Source organism: Muntiacus reevesi, chromosome 3 (genome assembly GCF_963930625.1).
Source record: "Muntiacus reevesi chromosome 3, mMunRee1.1, whole genome shotgun sequence".
In the NCBI taxonomy this organism is placed as follows: domain Eukaryota; kingdom Metazoa; phylum Chordata; class Mammalia; order Artiodactyla; family Cervidae; genus Muntiacus; species Muntiacus reevesi.
The window spans coordinates 224,989,939-225,010,555 of NC_089251.1; the positions used below are offsets into that span (position 1 = coordinate 224,989,939).

Here is a 20,617-nt window from a genome sequence, read left to right on the forward strand (position 1 = left end):
ATTAAAAAAAATACAGAAAAATCCATTTCAAATAATTCATTTGGTAGAAGCTACTTGTTCTCCTGAGATTTATCTCTATTTCTATTGACAAAAGACAAATCAAAGATAATTCTGAGTTTAAAATATTGTAAAAACAAGTTCTGTCCCCCATGAGGCATTTCTGTAAACTACTGCAGTTTCTATCTGTTGTTAAAATTAGAGAAATAGACTTAGCAGATGAGTTATAGTTTTGTCTGAGAATAAAACACTTATCTGTCTCAACCAAGGAGTTAAGAATTACTTTTGACTATTATATAAAGTTGAGATTCAAATTCTTTTATATGTAAAGATGTAGTATTATCCTTATTCTTCTTTCTCTGCACATAACATTTCAAAGTAATACTCAGACTGGTATCAGGACACTTGACAAGTAATAAAGAAAAAAGAAATTTTAACAAGTTAAATCTATACTGAATCCAGAATTCCCAACTGCATTTATTTAAAAAAAGAAAAAAACTTTAAGAACTGTATTTTAAAAAGACTGCAATAAAAAAACACACATATGATCATAGCCAAATGTATGATTTATTTTTGGAGAGGTATAATTAAAAGTGAGGTTTTTCCAATTAAGGGGAGAAATAACAATATGAGATCATACCCTGGTTACATGTTAATTATCACATTCTGTACAATGTGGATGTGCTCAACATGTATTTAATGATAATATGAGTATTTGAAATTTAAAAATTATAAACCACTTGCCAATATTGTAAATCCATAATGTTGAAATAAATACCTACAAGGGAGTAAATTTTAAAAACGGAAGCCTTTGACAATGCTTGTGGATCATCCCAAATGTTACAGACAAGCAGAAGATCAAATTAATTGACACTACTGCTAGTTTCCACTTAATTTCTTCATAATATGGCTGTCTGGTGTAGCATTAGTAAAGATACTTCCTACAACCACATGGGTACCCCAGAGACTGTGACGAATCACTTTACAGCAGCCAAGATCATCAACAGAGAATCCTAAATGTCGATAGCGTTCATCTGTTTCAAAAAGAGTGTTGTTTGTATATGGTCCAAAAAACTGGAAGAAATAAAAAATGAAGTCATATTTTTATTAACAAGAAAGATAATGGAGTATTAACAATTTTTATGTAAACATGAACACAGATCTGTATAAATACTGCAAATATTTAAAAGGTCAAATAATAAATAAAAGGGTCACATGCAACACCTAATTGCCCTAAAAACCTCTCCCCCTCAGTACTTGTGTATTCTGGAAATGTGAAATGAATGATCTAGCAGACTGCATGTTATCTAGAACCAAATGTATAACTTCACATGACTTTTAGAGATGAAATAAGTCTTAGGCAATCATCTATGGTTCACCTTTGTAATTTTTAAAGTAAGAAAACTATAGCCCAGGGTGTTTTTCATTTCTAGTACTCACTAAATCTTAACTTCGAGAAGAAACAGTATATATTTCTATCTTAAGATTAAAATAAAATTTATTACTATTTGTAACTGAAAGACATACACAGAATTTAAAATGTGACAATAGTGGCTCATTATTTTTTTAAAGTATAGCTTTATAAATGTTAATTTCCAAAAAGTTACTTTTCTTTACCATCCAAATTTTCTTAATTCTAAAAATAATTTTTTCTTCCTTAATGAAACTACTGAATGCTAATTTTTAACTAACAGTAAGCACACTAATTCAATGTAATTCAAATAATGTCTATTAGTAAGGATGGAAAAAGTAAAACTTGAAATTATTAAAAAAAAAATTTAAAGTGATGGAAAACTTTAACCAGGAGTGACAGAGATCCCTCAAAGTTGTGAATTCAATTGATTATTGGTACTTCTGTGCATAAAACTGTGAGGTTTTCAAGAAGTCCTAAATGATTTATTTTTTACCCAGGCTATAATTATAAAAAAGTAATTCCTACTTCAAATTTCAAATGGCTTTCAAAATGTATTTAATTACTCACTGCCAAACCAGATGATGGGTCAATAAAGTCAGCCCAATAGCCTTCAGCTCGAAGGGCATAGCAAATTTCCTTAGCACCGCTGATGAACTGCAAAGAAAAAGACACAAATACTATGCTCAAGATAGCATCACTACAGACTGTTTTATTTTTCAATAAATTTCTAAAATAAATATGTTTTGCCTCAGATAGAGAACACAAGATTAATAAAAAATTAAAACTAATGATAAATTAGGACTTATAGTCTTAAGACTACTTTCACTAGTCTAAACGATTAATGGTTGATATAACACTTTCATTTTTTTAAGGTCTAAATTGTACGTTTTTTCTTCTAAATTATTTGTTTTAGAAACTATTTCTAATCACTTTTGTGCTATTAACTCTAAAATTTGTCAAGGATTATAGACTATAGTTGGATTATAACTATAGTTTATACAGTTAAACTATATAAATTATACTTTATATAATTTATATAAACTATAAATTATTTTATATCATTATGGAAATTTCAAAATAAGGTAAGAAAGGGAAAACAAAATATTCATAGTGAAGAGATCTGAATCATTCATTAATTTGAATGGAAGTTGTTTAAAAACAGGTACTTGTTTGTATGTCCTTCAAAGATACACCTATCCAGTCACATAGTCATGAAATATTTCTGACAAAGCACATGTAAATAAGATAAATGGATAGACTGGGTACAGGGCTGGACAGCATACTTACTTTTCCCTATACACGTCTCTATTTTTCTATGTAGTGTATAAATATTACATACCATGTACATGCATTACCTATTCAAAATCCTGTGATGTCTAACTCCTATGATGCAAAGACTAGCTTTACCAGAACTCTAAGCAGTGAAAAAGACAACAAATATTAGAACCAGATTAGAATGTTAAAAAAAAAGGACAGACCATAAGTGCTTAAAAACAAGGGCACAACTCCACTTCCAGTCATAATAGAGTAATAGTTATCAAACTTGTCACCTGCTGAAAACTATAAAAACGACTGACATACATGATGCAACTGTTTTCAGACAATGAACAGGCAGACACAAAACTGTACTCTTCGAGAGAAGGGAAACAAAGTGATCCCCATATATGCTCCAGCCTTCTGTCTGAGGACACTTTCCTGTTGCAGGACAAAGAAGTGGAGCCCGAGCAAAGTGACACTGTCTGGTCTGCTGAAGCATCTGGACTCTGTGGGGTAGGGTGCTGGAGAAGAGGGTGAGGCACAACAGGGTTCCAGAGCAGTCTGCAGAGCAGTCTTTCCTGGTTCAGGAGCCTCATGCTAAGCTGTGCAGACACAGAGTGAGATTCCTTGAGGTCTAGCAGAGTGCCAGATGCAAGGCTGCAGCTGAGTAGTGTTATCAGGGGTCATGCAGCGCTGGGTAACATGAATTTCAGGCCCACCCTGAGTGATGAGACCTCACTGAGTATCTCTGGCATTCAGCTGGCTGAAAGTCCAAGCTAAAGTTAGGCACATGGGCCATTCTCTAAATAAGGGATGAGGAAGCGATAGTCAGAGGGCCATCAAACTGAGTGGCTGCCTGTTGGTATAAATACAATTTTGCTGAAATGTAGCCATGCCTATTCATTTATATACAGTCTATGGTTTCTTTAACAATACAAGGGTAAAACTGAGTAGTTGAGAACCTATGACCCACAAAACCTAAAAAGTTACCATCTGGCTCCTTAGAAAAAGTTTATTGATCCGTTCTATAGATATACAACCTAAACTAACCTATGCTCTCTAAATACAGGCATATCTCACTTTCTGACTTCACTGTGCTTCGCAGATAACATGTTGTTTTACAAGTTGAAGGCCTGTGTCCAGCAAGTCTATTGGTGACATTTTCCCAGTAACATTTGCTCACTTCATGTCACTGTGTCTCATCTTTGTAATTCTCTCCGTATTCCAAACTTTTTCATCTATTATTATATTTATGATGATCTGCAGTCAGTGACCTTTACTGATGTTTTACTGCTATGACTCACTGATGGCTAAGATGATGGTTAGCAATATTTAGCAACAAAGTATTTTAAAATTATGGTATGCATTTTTTAAGACATAATGCTATTACACATTTAATAGACTACAGTATAACATAAACATAACTTATATATGCAGTGGGAAACCAAAATATCCATGTGACTCACTTTATTGCTATATTTGCTTTCTTGTGATGGAGCTGAACCAGCAATATCTCCAAGGTATGCCTAAACTTTCTTGTAAACTAATGAAAAAATTGAAAAATACTGTATTCTTTAGGTTATCTACATAATATTTGCACTTACTGCTGTATTTCATTAATCCTCACAATTCTTAAAAAGCAGGAAAACTGAATATGGTCTAGAAGTCATTAAAATTATGTATCAATTTAATAAGACATACACAAAAACTACAAGGTGAACAAAACAATGTATTTAAATGTTTGCAAAGATTAAGAATGCCAAATGATCACAAAAAGAACCAGTTTAAATATTTATCTTATTCTGCTCATCAATAGGAAACACTGACATCTGCTGGAAAAAACTATAATAGATTTAAACCATAAAAGATAAAATATCTACTTGGACAGTAAAGTCATGTGTGATCCTAAAATAATCACAAACATATCTAAAATAGAGAGATGTTTTCTTTTCCATAAAAAATAAAACAGCTTAAGTCACTATAAAATTAAAAATCACATGAAAAAGTATAGTGCCATTTCAAAACCTGGAAATTGGTTATAGAAAACTGAGTTATATCTATACTGGGGTCAGTATCAAATGAGGCTCAGAATCTTAGACGAATCAAAAAGTACGACTTACGATGCAATATATATGTGAGAGCAAACTCACCAGCATCTAAATGATAGTGATGATAAACTACTCCTGGTCTTAATATATAAACAGAAAATGTTTACTGAGTTATTGTATATTGAAATTTCAACTCATCAAATTCAGATCTTCTAAAAATCAGAGATAATGTCTTATGCCTCTCTGTAACTTCTTTGTTAACTAGCATATAATTCATTCCTGACTGTTAATTACTACCTGGAATTTATTAGCAAAGCTGTATTTGGGATATTTAAGTGTGAAGTGATTATCATAAAATACTTTGTTAAGTATGTAAACAATATATTTATAAGTTGTGAGAACCATACATCCAACACTAAATAAAACATTAAAAAACTCCCAATATTATTCTGCATGTAAATTAGTAAAGAGAATTTTTTCAATTGTAGTTAGGTGAGCTGATCTTGTCATACATACAAAGGAATCAAACTCATATAATTTCTAAATATGAGATTTTAAGTTACTACTGATTTCTCAGGTTGATAAAAATGAAAAATAATGCTAACATCCAGGTTAAGAGTAACAACTTATATACTAGGATGATCTTTTTGGTGGACAAATTGGCAGTATATATTATAACTTAAATATACCCTTGATTTAGCAATTCCCTATTTAGAAATATGTAAGTATGAGCATAAAAATAAATGTACAAATATTTTCACTGCCTATAAAAGCAAAGGCTTGATTTTCAACTCACAAAAGACTAAAACATTTTTTAATAATTTAAAAAATTTATGGTTTGCCCATGTAATCTAATATTATACAGATTTTACAAAGAACGAAATATAATCTATGTGTAATGTGAAGGAAAGGTGTCAAAACAGATTTTTTAGCAAAGAATGGGAAAAATGTGGGTATGTACAATTATTATATTATTATTGTACTGTACACTGTTATTGTTTACACTATGAAGAAGGATTAGGTAATTTTCACTTTTTACTTGACATGCGTAAGAGACAGAAAGAGACATGGAGGGAGAGAATAGGATAAGAGAGGAGACAGGGATGGGTATGAAGAGTTAATTTTACATTTTTGTTGTTTACTGTATTTCCAAACTTCCTAAGATAGACATAAATTAAAAAAAAAAAAAAACTGACGAAGTACTGGACAGAATATAAATTTTTTAAAGATACTAAAAAAAACAAAAACAAAAGACCTGGCATTTTTATTTTCAGAAAACGTGTACATTTTAATACTGACATACATTAGGAGAGAACTAATAATGGTAAGAAAAGAGAGCTATCATTTTAAAACAGTATTCACTGGTGTTTAAATAAGATTATAAAACTAAACAGTCAGCAGTTGAAAGAATTACCTTTTCTAAGAGCACTTCTCTTTCATTTTCTACCTCCTCACTCCAAACAGTCATATCATTCTTAGTTTTCTGTGTTACAGTCAGAATCATTAGTTTGTTGGTGGCTACTTCTGGAAACAGTGATTCAAAATCTATAAATAAGAATAAAATTCCAGGAAAAAATTATTTGTTTTTTTTTGAAAAAAGAAACAGCGCGTAAAACACTTTAGAAAAATGACGATTAAGTCAAATCGCTACGGCATCAAGCTAGGTTTATAAATGCACATTATTGTTAAAAGGATGAAATAAATTTAGCTTTGGTTTAGTTCTGCTCCTTTTGGATGAACCAAAAATATACTACCGACAATTCCAAAGAGTAAGTTGGGTTACATATTGTTAGCCTTGGAATTAAAAAAAAGTTTATTATTAAGATTTTTCTCAGTAATCACTTGCGAGTAGGATGACTTTAGGGAAAAAGTTACTAAAAATTCTACTAATCCTATCTAATGGCAGCATGAGATCAGATGTCAGGGGACACTGGCTAGTCTTTTTCTTGGCAAGGCAATCATCATTTCCAGCAAGACATATTAAAATATTCAGTTACAAAACATTATAATTCCTAAGGAGTATATTTTTCAATATACTTAAATTAGTGACAGAATCTGATACACATTAGTGTAAAAATGAATAAAGCACAACATACCTCTTCGCAGCAACTCTGGACATGTTTGGATTGCACACTCTACTTTGGCACTTTCAAAGTAAGTTTCTGCACTGTTAATTTCTTGTTCAACAGGTGTATCATTACCCTTTAGGGGAATAAGAAATATAGATAAACAAAATCTGGAGTTCAAATAAAATATCCTGCACATTATAATCCTGTTTGTCTTAGAAAGCTTTTTCAATAATCTTAATCTAGCTGGTGATTAGGTAATAATCAGTATATTCTTACATACTCAAACTTTTCTCTATGATGAAAGTAATTTGAGAATTTTTAAAAAACGTTGAATTAAAAAAAAAGGAACATATACCTACTGATATTCTAGACATCATAGAAGTTGGTTAAAAAACTTAAAAATGCCATGATTGTATCTTATAATGTTACCTCTTCTGATATTTTGTTATATCTAACTATCCTTTCTTTTGTTCTGTAAAATGGGTATAAGAACATTAACTTACAAAGCAACGTGATTAAATATATAATCTGTCCAACAAAAAAAGCCTAGAGGCTCTTATTCAACTGAAATTTAATGGGTGCCTATTATACATCGGCCATTATAACAGGAGCAGACACTACAGTGGTAAAAATCCAGTCTTCACTCTTGGTATATAGGGGTTAGTAGAAGAAGAATAGCATGAACAAATAAATGCAATCCAATATGAAAAGTGCTACAGAGTTGTGAAGGAAGTCTTCTGGAGGTATAAATGGGGAAGAAACTTGCTTTGTTGGGAGAAATCAGGAAAAGGTTGAAATCACATTTGAGTTATATGTTAATTAATGTATGTGTCTGACATATAAAAGAATGGACAGAATACAGGTTAAGAATCCCAAAGGAAAAAAAAACAGTCTAGCAAGAAATAATAGTGCAAAGGCATGCAATGGTCAAAGAGAACAGTGTAATTTTCAACAAATGAAAAGTATGCTGTGATTAGAATGCAGGAGTAGGAAATCATGGGAGGTAAGGTAAGAAAAGGATCAAAACTATGGAAACCAATTTATGCCACATTACAAAATTTTGACTTTTATTTTAAAATTATTAAATAATATTAATAAATTATCCTTATTTTACATATAAAGAAACAGTCTCAGAAAGGTGAAGTAACTTTCTCAAATTTAATTAAATTTCTCACAAAATTAAGTATCAATAAATAAGAGTTAATCTCTGTATACAAATTTATCCTATCTCCACAGTCCATCCTACTATAATGCCTCTAAAAACTGAGGTAAGATAAGAAGGTGCTGAACTCTAATAGTATTAGTGAGAACTAAAGTGACACAAATTTAAAGGCTACTTTCAGAGATGAAAGCAATGTAATTGTCACTATTTATGGGGGAATGATGAAAAGAGGAGTCAAGGCTGTCATTGTAATCTTTATTTTTGGGACAGTACGAGGATGACTAAGTCACTTATACTACTGACAACATGGGAATAAAGACAAGTTTTGAGAGAAAAAAGGACTCATTCAGTTCTAGATGTGTACTAGTCCTAACTTTGGTACTTCTGAGACATCCAGATAAAGATATTTGGCAAGTGATACAGAACCAGAAATGTCAGAAACAGAAACGCTAAGTTAGGAAATATGAAGACAGCCTATGGAGAAAGCTGAGGACTGAAGTGACCAGGGAGCAAGTCAAAGCAGAAAATGAAGAACAGACATTTGGGAAATATCATATAACTGGTAGACAGAGGAAGAGCCAAGAAGACTGAGAAGGAATTATCTGAGATAAAAAGGGGAGGTCAACTGTGTCCCAGTGTTAGGTTACTGATATAACCCATAATTGTGAGCAGTTATTACTTTTAATAATATCATTTTGATCAAAATCTTAACCTGAAACTACATAGAAATATGAAAAATGATAAGGATCAGGGGTTTGACAAACTCTGAAATGCATGTAACTTCCCATTTGAATGAGCAATGATGCAATAATAGTTTTAAAACGCATTTAAAGAATTCATATGCAATACCAGTTCTAAAAAACTCATTAAAAACCTCTCAGGAATTGTTTTTACAAAACCTATTTAAAAATTTAAACTAAACTTAAACTAAAAATAAAACTAAAAACTTAAACTAAAAATTAAACTAAAATTTAAACTAAATCCTATTTAAAAATTTAAACTAAACTTTTTAGTTTAGTATTTCTGAAGAATTTTAGAGATCTCAAAATTTTTTTAAGTTTCTAAATGGCTAGAGGAATATAAAACTAGTTGGAATTTGGTCCATATATAAATTATAATTACTGTTTGTAAAAATGAAAAAAAAGAAAATCTAAATTTCCAGTTACAGAAATTAAGTTATTTATATTTACAATAAATATTTATTAAAAAAGATATTTTGAAGAATTCCCTAAGAGACTGCAATGTGAAAAATTATATAGCAAACACTATGTATAGGACAACACCAAGGTTTTAAAAACTATATATTGCTTTTCCTGTATATATTGGACTTTAACAGATTTTTTTACTTTTTCAATGAAAGTAATACTCTCGTAGTTATCAGAAATAAAGCTTTAATAATTAGAAAACAGAATAAATGATATTAACAACATACCTGAAATTCATTCACATATTGTGCCATAACAAACTCATGTCTTTCGCTCGATAAAGGTTCTGCTAGAACATCAGGTAAAGTTTTATGAACCTGGCTTTTCTTCTGTGATGCGGTCCCATTGAGGTGACAGTCAAAACCTATGTTCCCAGGAAGCTGGAATCTCTGATCCTGAGGTCCAAATGGTCCCATGGTTTCATCAGGCCAAACTGTTCGAGAGCCTGAAGAGGAACAACAAAATGAACCATTTTCTCCTTACAACTTAAATGCACTGGTAGACTGAAAGAATGTGAAAGATGCTGTTCTTCCAATAAGTTTTTTTTTTTTTTTTTTTAACCTAAACAAGAGATCTTTGAAGTTTGCTTTACTGGTTGAATATGTTAGTTGGTTTCATGTTATTTCCAAAACACTAGTTGAAGCAACCAGCTGCCAAGTCATAGGTAATCCCCTTATTAGGGAACGGATTCAATAAAGTACTGTTAATCCATACTATGTAATTCTTTTTTTTCTGGCTTCAATGTGTGGCTTGTAGGATCTTCGTTCCCCAAAAAGGAACTGAACCCAGGCCATGGCAGTGAAAGCCTGGAATCCTAACCATTAGACCATCAGGGAACTTCCATACTATGTAATTCTTAATAGTCATTAGTAAATCTTTACATATGATGAAAGAAGTTCACAGGATAAATGACACTAAAAGAAAAAGCTAAGTCCAAGAACAGTATATGTGACATTTATTTTACATGCTTATAACAATGCTTTAAACAAAAAATACTTGAAAGTAAAGATACCAGACTTAGGAGTGGTTACACACCCTGGGGTGTGTGTTTATGTTAATCGCTTAGTCATGTTTGATTCTTTGTGACCCCACGGACTGTAGCCCGCCAGGCTTCGCTGTTCACGGCATTCTCGAGGCAAGAATACTCGAGTGGGTTGCCAGTTCCTTCTCCAGGGTATCTTCCTGACCCAGGGATCGAACCTGGGTCTCCACAATGCAGGCAGATTCTCTACCATCTGAGCCACCAGGGAACCCTTCGGGAGAGGCATTCAAGTGCTGTTACCTGGTGGCACAGAACATTAATGGACTGGGAAAAACTTTGTAACCAATGTGACATAATGCCCTGTTTACCAGTCACATGCGTGAATATGGATTAAATACATACAGAAGAATACACATTACTTTATTCCTATAAAATTAAAAAAAATCCTAATGTGAAAAATTTAAAAAGATCCAGAAAAAAGTAACTTAGAAAATCAAATGAAGAAATACTCAGAGTAGGAATTTTGTTTAGAGAAAGCAAAGGATGGCTGCAGACTTTAGTTGGCAATAAAAGTAGTTATAAATTTTCTGCCAGAACTAAGTGACTAAAAATGGTCATGTCATTACGGCTGCCCTTATGTGACACCCATATCTCTCTTCCATACCTATGACAGATATTACCTATCAATTATGGAACTTTTCCCTGCTGAAGCCCAGACACTGTCACATAATTCTCAACCCAAACACTCTAGCCCAGCACATCTCAAATTATTAAGTATTTAAGAATCATCTGAGAACTTCTCAAAATGCAGATTCTGATTTACCAGATACGGAATGGGGCTCAAAACTTGCTTCTAACCAGTCCCGGATGATTCTGATGCTATACCATGCCATGCTATGCTGGTCTGCAGATCACACTGAGGGATGAGGCTCTAGACAGCCACCAATGACCGACTGGAGTCAGTTCACAAACTAAAACTTACCAGCTGTTCTGAACCACCTGGGTTTTATAGATTATTCAGATCTGTGTCTTCAAATAAATACTCAATATTAATACTGGATATGAGCATATTTTCAAATGTTTATTGGTCATTTAGGTTTTCTCTTACAGAAACAGCCTGTTCAAACTCATTTTTGAAATTGTTTGGTTTTCTACTGGGTTATGTTTTCCCCATTGATCTACAAAAATTATTTATTTATTTATTTTACAAAAATTATTTATATAGTTTTCCCTAGGTATTCACAGGGCAATGCTTCCTGGATCCTCATGGATACCAAAATCTGCATATGCTCACGTCCTTATATAAAAAGGGTTTAGTTCAACTGACCTTTGAGCAACTCAAGAGTTAGTTGTTCAAACCCTGCAGTCAAAAATCTGAGTATAATTTAGAGTCAGTTCTCTGTATAGTCATTTCTACATCCTCAGAGTCAAGGAACCGAGAACTGTGTACTACTGTAGTTAGTTATTATTGGAAAAAGCCCTGTGTATAAAACAGATATGCACAGCTCAAACCCATGCTGTTCAAGAATGAACTGTATGTGCATATATGTAACCTATGTACATCCTCCTGTATACTTTAAATCATCTCCAGATTACCTATAATATCGAACACAGAGTAAATGATATGTAAATAATTGCTGGCACATGACAAATTCAAGTTTTGCTATTTGGAACTTTCTGGAATTCCCCACCCCCCTCAAATATTTTCAATCTCTGATTGGTTGAATTTGAGGATGCAGAACCCATGGACAGGGAAGCCAAGCTGTATATTCACAATACAAACCCTTAACTATTCTGAGTGACAGACCTTTCATTTATGATAGATCTATGTTTAGCCTTCAGATCAAGAAAACTGAGGAATAATCAGAGATAGAGTTCGAAAACTGAGGTAAGAAAACTAGGGGAGGTTTTGCATGCCCAACTGAATGGACATTACACTGTAAGTAATGCATTGAATGAAAAAAGGATTCCATGGGCAATCACTTTAGAATACATTAGATAAAGTTTCTAAAAGCCCTCCCTTAATATTTTAGTGTGCTTTATAAACCTCTAAGATAGGACTTTGGCATAAAGCAGTTCTCAAAGTTAACTAATTACAGAACTTAAAAAAAATTTTTTTTTAGATCTTGAACAATGATTCATAGTTTGTGGATAGTTTAGGAACGGCTACTGAAAGCAATGGGAGATAATTGAGGTTTATGATGGAAATTTCATGATTTACAGTATTTTAGAATGATTAATGTGATATAGTGGTGTGCAAGGTGGATAAGAGAAAGCAGACTGATTTAATAAACACTCGTTAGTAAAAAGTGATGGCTACATTTAGGAAATTCAGCAAAGAGTGGCAAGAAGTAGTAACATAGTTTAATAGGATCAAAAGAAGATTTGTTTCAGGGAAGACTGTGTGTGTTTGAATATAGATTAGAAAAAAACGTAAAGTTCAAGAAAGTAAATTTTAGAAATCAATATTCATTCTTTTTTTTTTTTTTTTTAAGTATTGTAATTTCCTGGCATAAATATTTAGGCAGAGCTCTGATTTTACTTTCAAAGGGATAAACTCAACTTTAGAAGATCAGTAAAACTTCAAGAAGAAATATTACAGGAAACATAACAAATCTTATGAAACAATTGTAAGTAAAACAAAAATAAGTTTTACTTACAGATATCTGGAGGTGCAGTGGCCACATGAGACTCATCAGAACCTGAAGATCCTGCGGTTGAAAAGGCTCTGGGATTGACAACCCTTTTAACTAAAGAGCAAAATCCTGGGAGATAGGAAACCAGTCTGGCTCTGTTACAGAGTACCTAAGAATGACACAAAAACCAAAATTATTCTGGATATAAATGTTATACTAACACAGACAATCTTGGGCAAATCCTCACATTGCAATGTATCTTTTAAAACCAACATTGATTCTACTGTTATTGAGCACTTGCCAATAACACATGAGCATCACACATATTTATAATTTTAAAAATAAACACAATTATTAAAAAAAAAACAACACAAGTACTAAGTTATTTGGGTAAAAATATATGGCTTTCCTAGCAAGGCCAGAATCAAGAGTGCCATACGGAAAGAACAGGAACTTTCAAAAGTTGCTCCGTTCAGCAGCACCACTAAAAAAGTGGCACAGCTAGCAAGTCTTCTATTCTCAAAATAAAGAACTTTCAAAACCTCTCCTAGGAAAAAAAAAATCGACTTACTTTCTAACTCTTCTTTTACTGCTATCAGATTGTGCTGATTATCTCCCATGCTATCTTTCTCTTGATTTCATGGCAATGTCCACTTTCCTCCAGTTTAGCATACATCTTTATGATACCTTTTCTGCTCCTATGTTCATTTCCTAGACTCAGGTCAGTTACCATATGAATGTGTGAACATCTTTCATGTATAAACTTTAATCAAAATAGCAGAGTCAGAATAACTTTGATGCAGGGGTTGGCAAACTATAGCAGACTGTAGCCTTCTGTCTGTTCTGGTGAATACAGTTCTACTGTAACACTGCCCCACCCATTTATATATCGTCTATGGCTGCTTTCATGTCATAATTGCAGAGTTATTTCAGAGACTCTGGCCTACAAAGCCTAAAATATTTGCTACCTGGCCCTTTATATTTAAAAACACTGCTGATTCTTAGATTAGAGGAAAACACTTAAGAACAAATACCATATCATCTGTGAAATTCTATTAAAAGATTCGAACAATTAAGACGTCCTTGAGGTCATAGGAAAAGTTTCATGAAGGATATACTGGGTTGTGAAGAAACAGAAATTTAGGTACTCATTTCAATGAGTGCCTTTCAGGAAGAAAGGTATGGAGGTCATTTTCAAAGAGTGGCAGGTTCACTGAAGGTGGATATAAAGTAATGCAGTAAAGAACAGGCTTGAAATTTAACTTATGAGCAACTATAAAAGGCTTTATACTTTGTGACACAGATAGGAAAGGGCCTATTACAACAAGATAATACATCAGAATTTTAACCTGTAGGCAGGGAGGAAGAGAGTTAACTGATAAAAATAAAGGATGTCTTAAGGAATGTACAACTAAGGGCAGTGGAGAGAAAAGAGTGGGACTAGAGGGGTGGTATGGAAACTAGTTACCAGGAGGCTGAAATAGTCTAGCCATTTGATACTTTGGAATCATTCTTCTTCCCTTTCATAGAGTATTCTGAAATCCAACCTGTCTGTTCTTTGACTGGTCTTGTCTACCTCTCTGACAGAATTTCTTACTAATTTATCTTCCCTTCTCTTACTCCACTTTTCAGTCACATAAAAATACCTACACATTTCCATATTTCTGTCTTTTATACTGCCATAAGATTTCTTCCACTAAAATACCCTTTTCCTTCTCTTAGGCTGGATAAATTCCAACTTTTTCTTCAAGATCCAGATAAACTGAACCTCCTCCAGATGTCTCCAAAATGCAAGGCCTGTCTCTAGAGCATTCTGTCCACCTGAAAATTTAAGCATCCTCCCCTGGCCCTAGAGTCTCATCATTAGATTATTAATGTATCATATTCAACTACAGGAATATTATCCTGGCTAACTGTTACTATATTAATTTTCCTAACACACAACTCTAATTAAATCACCAAAATTTAAAGACTAAAGTCCAAATTACCAAGTCTATCATTCAAAACTCTTTGCTAGTGGTTTAGTTGCTAAGTCGCATCCGACTCTTTGTGACCACACTGGCTGTAGCCCACCAGGCTCCACTGTCCATGGGATTTCCCAAGCAAGAATACTTGAGTGGGTTGCCATTTCTTACTCCAGGGGATCTTCCTGACCCAGGGATGGAACCTGAGTTTCCTGCTTGGCAGGTGGATTCTGTACCACTGAGCCACCTGGGAAGCCCCAAGACTCTTGTTACTTGATCCCAAATCCTCAATCCAACCTTATTTCCCACTCATCTCTTTCACACATCTTACATTGAGGAAGACAGAAATGACTTCTTGATTTTTGAAGGGGGGCGGGGCCAGGGGGTGTCTTTGAATATACCTGTTCTGGGTGAGGTTTAGATAATCTCACCCATCTTTCAAAATTCAAACGCTTCTCTGTTTAAGTGAACCCAAACCCCTACTTTTCCCTCTCCACAAAGCTTTGAATCTGTATTGTACCTCTGTGTAACTTTTAAAATTGTTTCTACTGTTACTATAATAGTTTTCATGTATGTTTTATGACCCCTATGGCACGATGCGTTTAAGTTATCACTGGACAGTTACCGTGAATAAATACCTCTGGTCTATAAGAATAATCTCTCTTGCTCTCATTTTGTAATAACTGTAAGGTTACTTCCTATACTAAAACTGCTACAAAATCTTCAGTTTACCTAAGGAAACAGAAACTGGCTTAAAAATAGATTCTAAGTATTTACAAAAATAATGCCTTTTAAAATTACTGAAAGGATGCTGGCACTGAATTTATTTCTCAAAAGGAATTGCATAAATAAATAAAAGTATTGGGAAATATGTTTGTGTTCAAACTACCTTCAAGGCATATTGACCTAATTTCACACCCCTTGCTTCCCTTGACATTTTTGATTCACCAAGTACAAGAAACATTATGCCATCAATGCCATTATAATTAAACCCGTCCCTCCATTTCTTAACGAGTGCCCAAAATAATTTACTACTGTACTGCTTCTTAAGAGACTAATTTACTCACATTGGCCATTTCTGGTGGAAAGGGCAGACGAAAATTATCTTCCCTTTTGTAAAGTTATTCCTGGGAAAGGACAAAACAAAACAGGCCGGTGACTGATTAAGCTCTAACAACAGATCACTCGGGTAATGTCCACCATCGCCTACTGGGTGTCCCTTCTTCCGCGACAGGACCAAAGTCCAAGCTGTCCCCGGACCCCAGGAGAGCGGAATTCGCCCCCTGCCCCCCACAGGGCACAAGTCGCTGCCCACAGGAGGCCTTGCAGCTCTCGGCCCACCCGGTGTGTCTGCAGAAGACAACTCCGACTAGGTCCGGGTGAGGAAAGAGGGACCGTCCACCAGGATGGAGTCCTGAGGCTCCAAGTAGGTATTTTAACACCGATCAGGGTTCTAAACAAGCTGTAAGCAAAGCGTCCAGTAAAGATGAAGATTGAGGAAGCGAAAATGATCTTAACGACAAGAGTGACAGGGCAACCGCGGACAGCGACAGGGGCCCTGTGAGTATAGGGGCAACACCGAGCGCTGTGGCCAAAAGATGGGCAAATCTGGAGGGGCTGACACGGGCGGAAACAGTCCGTACCGGTCGCCGCCGCCACAGCCGCCTCCAGCGGTCCCAGGCCCGTACTCTTCCCGTCTTCAAAATGGCGGCGCGACGGCAGCGGATGTAGCGCTGACGCTGGCAGTGACCAGACTGAACAAGTTGCTTTCGAGCGCATGGATGGGAATGATCCCCCCGAGCCGATGCTGCGCACGCGCACGGCAGGCCCACGTAGCACCACCCTTTCATTGGATAGTCCACCGCCCCCACGTAGGAGGAGGAAAGGTGAGATGTGGATAATGACATGTGGGATGGAGATCGAGGCTCCAGAGCTGCGTTCGGCACTCATTTAATTTCGATCATTAACTCACCACTGTATTTGAAAGCCTCCTCTTGCCCCAAGACTTTATTGCTCTTAGGAGGTACAGTTTTTTGTTCTTTGTATCTGTTTTTTTTTTTTAATGTCGAAAATAACTGTTTTTGAGAATAGAGCCCCCTGTGTGCCAGACTTTTAATAGGCACAATAAATATATATCCCACGACTTATTTATAAGGAGTATATCACTTTTAAAATTTATTTTTAATTGAAGGATAATTGTTTTATAGTATTGTGTCGGTTTCTGCCAAACATCAACGTGAATCAGTCATAGGTATACCGATGTCCCCTTCTTCTTGAACCTCCCTCCCACCTGCCTCCCCATCCCACCCCTCTAGGTTGTTACAGAGCCAAGATTTGAGTTCCCATTGGCTATCTATTTTATATAAAGTAATGTATGTTTCCACATTACTGTCTCGTTCCATCCCACCCTCTCCTTCCTCCCGGTCTCCCCGGAGTGCTGTCCATAAGTCTGTTCTCTATGTCTGTGTCTCCACTGCTGTCCTGCAAATAATTTCATCAGTACCATCTTTCTAGATTCGATATATCTGCATATATTGTTTTTTCTCTTTCTGACTTCACTCTGTATAATAGGCTCTGTATAATAGGTTCATCCACCTCCATTAGAACTGGAGAGTATATAATTTTAATTTGTCATTTGTATTTTAAACAGTTAACTGAAGTCCATACTTTATTCATACTGATATTTTTTGATGGGTCATGTTGGGCAAGTTAGTCTCTTTAGGCTTTTAGTTTTCTCTCTTCTAAAATGGGAATAATGTAATAATAGCACCCAACTCATAGTTCATGAATATTAAATCAGTTAATATGTAGTTAACACATATAGAACTGTGCATACACACACGCGCACACAGACACAGACACAGACACACACACACACACACACACACACACACATACACACACCCGCTCATGCCTTGGGAGTCTCAGAGGCTTCTGAGAAAAACCAGTGAGCTGGGTATTTGAGTTACTTACAACTCATTCTCTTTTCATTCCTGATAATTTCAGCTTCAAGTCAGCTTACTAGTCCAGGGTATATGACAAGATTTTTGGCTGAATGATGATTGTAGGCTTTTTGAGACTGGGAACCATATGTTATTCATCTTTGCCAGGATAGAAAATCACCTGTCAGATAGAGGTGGGAGTGAACAGCGGTATGGCAGAAGGCTGTCAGGATTAACTTCATAGTGTAGGTGATGCTTGGTCAGCGTTTTGAAAGATGAGTAGTTGTTTGTCTGAATGCCAAGAAAAGACATTACAGGGGTGAGGACGTTCAGTCAAAGGAAGCAGTGTGGATAGAGATACAGAATCCAAAACACTATGGGCAGTTGGGGATATCCACAAATAGTCAAATGAGTGAGTTGGAGGTAGACAGGGGCCAGATCAGAGTCAGTCTTCAGCGAACTGTTAAGGTAGATGTGGCTCTGGAAGCAAGGGGATACTGGGCAAATTTAAGCCATCGTAGCATTATCAGAGATGTGTCTTGGGGAGATCCTTGGGCTTCAGTATACAGGATAGGTTGGAAGAATATGGAATTCTTTAATTCTCATAACAATCCAGAAAATGGACATACTATTATCCTCATGTTAAATATGAAGAAATTAAAGCACAAGTGGCTTACGTATATGTCTGAAGCTTCCAGGGCTGGATTTAAATCTCGGTCTGTTAGGTTTAACAATAATGTTTTCTTTCCCATAGGTGTTGTCTCCTAGGAAGAAAATAGGCTTTAGGGGAATAATAATGAATTTGGCTTGGGATATCTTGAATTCTAAGATGCCTGAGGGGCATTCATATGTAGTTCTTAGTAAGTTATTGGACAGTAGGACTGTTGCTCAGGAAAGTGGTTTATGTGGGAGACAGACATTAGAGAGTCATTGATATATGGATAGCAGTTAAAGCCATCAGTTCAGTTCAGTTCAGTTCAGTCGCTCAGTCGTGTCCGACTCTGCGACCCCATGAATCACAGCACGCCAAGCCTCCCTGTCCATCTCCAACTCCCAGAGTTTACTCAAACTCATGTTCATTGAGTCAGTGATGCCATCCAGCCATCTCATCCTCTGTCGTCCCCTTCTCCTCCTGCCCCCAATCCCTCCAAGCATCAGGGTCTTTTCCAATGAGTCAACTCTTCACATGAGGTGGCCAAAGTATTGGAGTTTCAACTTCAGCATCAGTCCTTCCAATGAACACCCAGGACTGATCTCCTTTAGGATGGACTGGTTGGATCTCCTTGCAGTCCACAGGACTCTCAAGAGTCTTCTCCAACACCACAGTTCAAAAGCATCCATTTTTCGGCGCTCAGCTTTCTTCACAGTCCAACTCTCACATCCATATGTGACCACTGGAAAAACCATAGCCTTGACTAGACGGACCTTTGTTGGCAAAATAATGTCTCTGCTTTTTAATATGCTATCTAGGTTGGTCATAACTTTCCTTCCAAGGAGTAAGCGTCTTTTAATTTCATGGCTGCAATCACCATCCGCAGTGATTTTGGAGCCCCCCAAAATAAAGTCTGACATTGTTTCCACTGTCTCCCCATCTCTTTCCCATGAGGTGATGGGACCAGATGCCATGATCTTAGTTTTCTGAATGTTGAGTTTTAAGCCAACTTTTCCCCTCTCCTCTTTCACTTTCATCAAGAGGCTTTTTAGTTCTTCTTCACTTTCTGCTATAAGGGTGGTGTCATCTGCATATTTGAGGTTATTGATATTTCTCCCAGCAATCTTGAGTCCAGCTTGTGCGTCATCCAGCCCAGCATTTCTCATGATGTACTCTGCGTATAAGTTAAATAAGCAGGGTGACAATATACAGCCTTGACATACTCCTTTTCCTATTTGGAACTAGTGTGTTGTTCCATGTCCAGTTTTAGCTGTTGCTTCCTGACCTGCATACAGGTCTCTCAAGAGGTGGGTCAGGTGGTCTGGTATTCCCATCTCTTTCAGAATTTTTCACAGTTTATTGTGAGCCACACAGTTGAAGGCATAGTCAATAAAGCAGAAATAGATGTTTTTCTGGAAGTCTGTTGCTTTTGGAGAAAAAACAAGTCTCTTGTTTTGCCAACATCCAGCAGATGTTGGCAATTGATCTCTGGTTCCTCTGCCTTTTCTAAAACCAGCTTGACCATCTGGAAGTTCACGGTTCACATATTGCTGAAGACTGGCTTGGAGAATTTTGAGCATTACTTTACTAGCGTGTGAGATGAGTGCAGTTTGAGCTTTCTTTGGGATTGCCTTTCTTAGGGATTGGAATGAAAACTGACCTTTTCCAGTCCTGTGGCCACTGCTGAGTTAAAGCCATAGGAACTCCTTAACCTGGAGTTCAATAATGGGCTTTAAGAGAAGAACGTCTGTGAAACTCCTGAAAATGTATGCAAATTTTTGTATATTTGTAAGCAGATCCATTTCCACCCCCTAGGAAGTCAGCACATAGCTTCTTCAGATTCTTAAAGTTAGTGAGTGAAAAGATCAAGAACCACTAGTGTAGCGTGTAGAAGAAAAAGGGCAAAAGTCAGAAGATTAGGTTATATTAATTAAAGGGGTAGTGGGCAAAAAAAACTAGTAATGGAGACTGAAAATTTTCAGTTAAAGGGTAAAAGGAAATCAAGAGAGAGTATTCTAGGCATGAAGAAGATAATTGCTCAATTATATTAGATGCTAGAAAAATGTGTTGTTGAGGGCCAAAACCAATCCATTTTATTTGATAACTGAGGCAATGGTGACTTTGCCAGAGAAGTTTCAGTGGAGTAGTGGGTGGGGGAAATGGAATTTTGATAACTGGGTAGTCAAAGGATGAAACAGTCTCTTGAGGAAAGAGACTTTTCCTGTTTGTTCACTGAAGTCCTGGGAGTTCACTGTATTCCTGTTTTTTGTTTTTTTCATTTATTTTTAT

At 35.6% G+C, this 20,617-nt stretch overlaps 1 protein-coding gene across 1 annotated transcript; it reads right to left on the bottom strand.

The window, feature by feature from the left end:
• Positions 1-545: 545 nt before the first annotated feature.
• MMADHC (metabolism of cobalamin associated D) lies at positions 546-16,480 on the bottom strand. The gene is made up of 8 exons (XM_065931516.1): positions 16,378-16,480; positions 15,802-15,861; positions 12,795-12,939; positions 9,380-9,597; positions 6,813-6,918; positions 6,131-6,261; positions 1,979-2,065; positions 546-1,071 (listed from the first exon to the last, which is right to left on the bottom strand). Exons 2-8 carry the CDS (start codon positions 15,808-15,810, stop codon positions 877-879), a joined length of 891 nt encoding a protein of 296 aa, XP_065787588.1. The 5' UTR covers positions 15,811-15,861; positions 16,378-16,480; the 3' UTR covers positions 546-876.
• Positions 16,481-20,617: the final 4,137 nt, after the last annotated feature.